General features: G+C 36.5%; 1 protein-coding gene across 1 annotated transcript; it reads left to right on the top strand.

The window, feature by feature from the left end:
• Nucleotides 1-444: 444 nt before the first annotated feature.
• LOC110287890 (dynein heavy chain 7, axonemal-like) lies at nt 445-5,570 on the top strand (the record flags this gene model as incomplete). The annotated part of the gene is made up of 4 exons (XM_021154389.1): nt 445-456; nt 895-1,026; nt 3,046-3,270; nt 5,373-5,570. Coding segments are annotated over exons 1-4 (567 nt in total), but the record flags the coding sequence as incomplete, so codon positions are not given.
• Nucleotides 5,571-5,980: the final 410 nt, after the last annotated feature.

Genomic DNA, 5,980 nt, shown 5'->3' with positions numbered 1-5,980 from the left:
GACATTGAGTGAACTCAGACATCTATCATGGAGTTGAATTTACTGTATGGATTGTAAACAAATCTTTAAGTGGGTTTTATTCTTTTTGTTTATTTGTTTGTTTGTTTTAAGTGCAAAGTTAAGCTAAAACAGACTGTTAATCAAATGGAACATTGAGACTAGTTCAGAAAGGAATATTAAACTACAGAAAGTGATTTTATCACACAGAAAGTCTGAAAATCCTAATTAAAAAGAGTGTGTGTGTTCCTGGGAATTGAACCCAGGTCTTTGTGCATGCTAGGCAAGAGCTATTTCCTCAATAGATCCTAAACCTTGTGAAGGAATGTGTTGTGTTTATCTTAATCAAAGATTAATAAAGGATAGAGTCTATGCCTCTGATTAAGATAAACACATACCTTTTAACTGGAGAGGTTTTATAGAATATACATACCACCAGCTGCTGCGATGGCCCAGTGGGTAAGAACATCTGCCAGGCAAACCAGCGTTCTATTCGCAGAACTCACAAAAAGCCAGATGTGGCAGGTGCCTCTGAAATGTCAATGTCAGGATGGGAAGATGAGGCAAGACAATCACTCAGAAGCTCACAGATCAGCTAGTTGTGGCATAGAAAGAAGTGCCCCTGCCTCAACATGGTGGAAAAAGACTCAGCCCCTGAAAGACCTTCATGCAGGTCACACATAAATATTATAAAAAGAGAACATGTTACTGATGCATGGTAATCACTGTAGAGAAGACATGACTATAGACCTCAGCTTTCCTTCATAAATGAGAATCACAGAGTACCTTTTCATAGATTCCGTGCCTGCTAGGATGAGACAGGCTCCATACAGGAGATGCGGGTACACGTGTACCTGGCGTCCTTTGTTTGACAGACCCTTCCTTCTGATTTTCCAGGAGCTCTCTCCTACTTCAGATACAAACTTGGTCCATTCCTTAATGAATCTCATAGACTGTTTTATGGATGACTTTGCTGATGAAAACAAACAAAAGGAAAGAAATGACCAAGAAAGCTTCTCTTTGCTGGAGGTAAGGCATTTTTTTTCTGGGTCTTGCAGTAGAAAAAATAAAATGTCTTTTGCTTTCACCAAAGTTCTCTAATCAATGAGACCCACTTTGCTCTTGAAATGGGACTCAGGGATGAGACATGCATTTTGGGGGTCCACCTGTAATTCCAAGTTCTCTGTTTTCTCCCTCTCAGGGTGTTTGGATGGTAGGCAAAGGCCTTCTCTGATGATCTTCAATGAGACAGCTCTATGAGAAGATCTTAGCTTATATGTGTATACTTTATTCTGTGAGAAACAGGGTCATATGTAGACTTTGGAGAGTGGAAAAAAGTTTCATAGTAAATGAAAATTATTGGATAGAGTTTAAAGTTCTATGAATGACTCCTTTTGCTTGGAGAGGCTTTCCAGGAACCCAGGTACTTGCTGGTTGGGTTCTTATCAGGAAAAGAGGACGGGGAAAAGAGGAAGTTGAATAGATAGAGTTGGGGTTCAGGCTGCCCAGACAAGGTCAGAGAAAGGGAAACCCTGCTGGTAAAAGATTTGTCCCCCTTATTGTACAGCTGAGAGAGCTATCTGGACTATGGTAGACTTTGACCTTAATTAACAGGGTCTGAAAAAGAGAAGTTGTGGAAGCCTAAGTGGGAGGAAGAGGCTGAGCCCGAAATGCAGAGTGCTGTTAGGAAAACTACACTGGTAGAGATAGTGGGATGTAAACTTTTGAGCAGTGAATGACAGTACAGATCAGTGAGGGTCCACCACTGAAACCAGGTTTTGGCCAGCCTCAAAAGTAGTCTCTGTCACAAAGGTTTCCACCAAGCCATGATTTATTATTTTCTACTTTGACATTTGTTCTTTTTGTATGAGTACGAGTTTATGTTTTGGGAGGATAGGTGTGTGCAAGTGTATAAGTACATTTGAGATTGAAGAAAGTAAGAACAATAGACAATCCATAAATAAACCCATAAATAAATATTATTTATTTATGTAGTTATTAATTCATTTTTCAGTATTGAGAACTGACAGCTTCAGGATCTCAGGCGTGATAGGCTAGTGATTTCCCACTAACCTATATTGTAAGCTAACAGATTTGGAAAATAATAATAATATAGGGTTGGAGAGATGGTGCCATGGCTAAGAGAGCTTGCTGCTCTTGCATGAGACTAGAGTTCAGTTCATAGCACTCAATCCAGGTGACTCAAAGAAGCTATTTGCAGGGACATCTGTCAACACGTATGCTCATGTGCACATATCCCACACAGGCACACAATTTAAAAATAATAAAGAGCACTACTATCAATAGACTTTGATAGAAGTTTTAGATAAAAATACTAATATGCTGCTCATAGCATAATTTGGCCAATGTGTAATTCTTACAACTCATATTTTATGAAAAAAATAATTTAGCATTTAATTTAGGGATAAGTATTTTTGAGAAAATTTTCACATAAACTAGACGTTACACAAACAGGATTAAAAGCAAAAGCCTTTTTTCATGGTTGTGATTGTTTGTTTTAACATTTTAAAGAAGGCAGACTTTTGCCATCCAGTTAATTGGTGTGTCTAGTCTTCCATGCATTTGTTTTGGAAGAAGCAGGATGCTTTTGGAAGGGCAAATCTAGTTTGTATAATTAATTCTGAGATAGCATTTCAAACAAAAAAGTAGAGAGTCATCTTATTTAAATCCAGTGTGCTTGATTCAATATTGAAATGAGTCTGAACTTTAGCCCCTCCCCCAAAATTACTTCAATGTTCTTTCAGAGAACAAGCTCTAGCATGAGTCTGAAACACACAATTTATTAGAAATCATGGTTTCAAGGTATGCCTTGACTTGAATTCATGCTGTGTTGCGTCACTTTAAGGATATTATGAGACATAATTTGGGGGTAAAGTAATTCTTATAGAATCCTTAGATAACCTGCTGTTACACCATAGTTCACGTATTTCATCTCAGAAATATCAATTCGGCTGGTGACTTAAGTCATCAGGAGAGACTGAAACATCTGTTTTAATTGCACCCTATCTTCTCATCTCTCCAACACAGGGCATTTTTCTGTTTTCATTGATCTGGTCTGTTGGTGCAACTTGTACAGATGATGATCGTCTGAAATTCGATAAGATTCTCCGAGAGCTAATGGAAGGTCCAATTTCAGATGTAACTCGAAATAAGTTTAAGTTACTGAGTGGTACTGAACAAACATCCTCAAAGGCGTTTATAGTGCCATTTCCTGAGAAGGGAACAATCTATGATTATCAGTTTATCCTGGAGGTGAGTTCTGAAGCAGGATGTGTAACTGCCAGCCTGGCAGAGTCCCTGGTGAGACAGAGCATGTGGTGGCTCTGGGGTTGTTTGCCCCTCCTGGCTCACATGAGCAGATAGTGTGAACTAGAGGAAGGCATGCCAGCTTTGCAGCCAGACATCCTGAGTTTTAGTTAGTCCTGGAGAAGTTATGGTCTTCCTGCATAGTTGTGGATGGGATAATTTTCTTAAATGTAGTTTTCCTCAGTGGTAAAGGGAACTAATAACTAATGGACCAGTTGAACCCATTAAATAAAATTACACATTATGATACTGAGCCAAGCACCGGGCACATGCTATTCAAGGCCATCTCTTGGAGATTCATTTGTATGTACATCACAGGCACAGAGTCCAGTAGCAGTAAATCCATGTTCCTATGAACAGTTTCTGATGGATTGGTCTACGAGTCTTGAATTCTGTTTGTTGGTTTTGTTGTAACTTCCACAAACACCATGCTTAGAACAAACATTAGGAATAATAAATAATTGAAACATAAATAAATTTAGTAGAATTGGGATTGTGACATGTAATCAATAGGCAGTTTGTTTGTTTGTTTGTTTGTTTGTTTTCCTACTTAAGAAAGTGAACACTTTCCATATCACTAGTGTTTTTTCAGTAAAATTATTTCCCAGGGCCTTCCTAAATCAATCAGGATACTTTTCAAATCTTCAGTCTTTTATTTTTATAAATTCTTAAAAGACTAGTTATGGTATGAGCATCAACTATTTCCTTAAGATGAATTTTTAGGACTTTCAATTATTATAGCCACAGAGCTGTACTGCCGATTTCATCTGAAAAAGGACTTCTTCATCCTGTCCAACACATATTTGCTAATTGTATTTCAATTTATTCATACACTTGAAATTTCCAGAGAGAGGAACGATAGAGAAGGTGAGATGTTCTCTATGGAGGGACTCGGGACATGGAGCTCTTCAGTGGTTTCTCTAAGGTCACAGCCTTTAAATGACTGTACACTCCAGGATTTTTAATCCTTCCTTTCCTACATGAGGTCAAAGATACAGGTTTGAATAGATTATTAAGACCATGAAAAGAAACTGTTTTTTCTCACCAGTTATAGAAAAATCTGCAAAGTAGTTTTTAGACTGAATATGAATTCAGTGCCCTTACTAAATTTAGTGTATTCGCCAAATGTGTAGCTAGTTGCCAGAACACACAAAAATGAATAAAATACAGCTGGGCTCAGTGAGTCCATATGTTTTTCAGAAGAGCATCATGCCATGGTCCAGGCCCAGGGAATGTGGTGCAAAGGCCAAGTAAAGGAGACATCTGTTGTCTAGGATAGCCACCAGTGAGAACTAGTTGTGGGTATTTGGCAATGCCAAGGAAAGATAGGTCTGCATCTGATGTGCTTTGAATCACTAGTTTAACTCTAAGTTGGTATTAAGGAAGGATAAGGCAATATTATTTTTCTAGAGTAGAATGATTTTGAAATTTTATCATAAAAAAACAAATATATAATTTACAAACTAATTGGATACAAATAGGTAGAATATTTTCATGATAATCACAAAGTAGAAATCTTACTATATTGTAATTCATTCTGAATATAGTTAATATATTGTTATATTAGTGATATATATTAATTAGTTAATGATTTTAAATTATATGAAATTTTCATATTTTCATAAAATGAATCTTGCCTGATATTAAAGTCAAGGTCTATACAGTTAACTTCTAGGGAAATTATTGCATGTTTTTGCAACATATTAATTAAAATTCTTTACTTTTTAACCGTTGTCTCATCAAATTTTGTCAATGTGATTAAAGAATCCAATGTTGATGATGGAGCTGTCATAATTGTAGTTTCAGAATATCTGAGATGCCCAAGCACTACCAGTGCAGTTATAGTCACATGGGAAAGGAGTTTCTCCTCCATTTTCATAGAAAATCCAACTTTCAGTGTGAGAGGATAATTAATTGTGCTAAAGAACAAAACAAATGAATAAACATCAGAATTTTATTGGTCTTGATGTTATCTATAATTGCACAGAAGTACAGAGCTTTTGAAAGTATTTAACACCTTTGACTGTTTGGTTGTTTACTGTAAACAGGGCTTAGGAAGATGGGATAAATGGATAAAGAAATTGGCAGATACTCCTCCAATTCCCAAAGATGTACAGTTTAATGAGATCATTGTGCCAACTCTCGACACAGTCCGTTACTCTGCTCTAATGCATTTACTGACCACTCATCAAAAGCCTTCAATATTTGTAGGACCAACAGGAACTGGAAAGAGTGTTTATATCATTGTGAGTACTGTAGAAATGTAAATGTATTTGGTTAAAGCGTTCATGGGGTCTTAAGAATGATCATGTTTAAGGTTGGCTTAATTTACAAATATACTCAACTATTTTATTGTTTAAATTGCAAGGAATTTATGATCTATTGTCTTTTATTTTTAGAAACTCTTTAAAGATGTACCTTTTAAAAAAGAGAAAGAAAGAAAGCTCTTAGCAGTTTTGTCTCTGGTAGGCTGCATATGTTAGGTGATAATGATGTTACTGAATCACTGTCCCACTCATTTTGATATAAGAATAGCTTATTTAGGGTGAGGATTATGTCTCTTTAAAACTGTAACCAGACTTGATGGTTACTTTTCTGAATCATTCATTTACTGAGGCAGAATCTGAGGAAAATACAACTTTTTGCCATTTAAACC

Source organism: Mus caroli, unplaced genomic scaffold, assembly GCF_900094665.2.
Source record: "Mus caroli unplaced genomic scaffold, CAROLI_EIJ_v1.1 scaffold_23342_1, whole genome shotgun sequence".
NCBI lineage: Eukaryota > Metazoa > Chordata > Mammalia > Rodentia > Muridae > Mus > Mus caroli.
The sequence above is the reverse complement of the archived record's forward strand: the minus strand, read 5'-3'. Positions and strand labels throughout refer to the sequence as shown.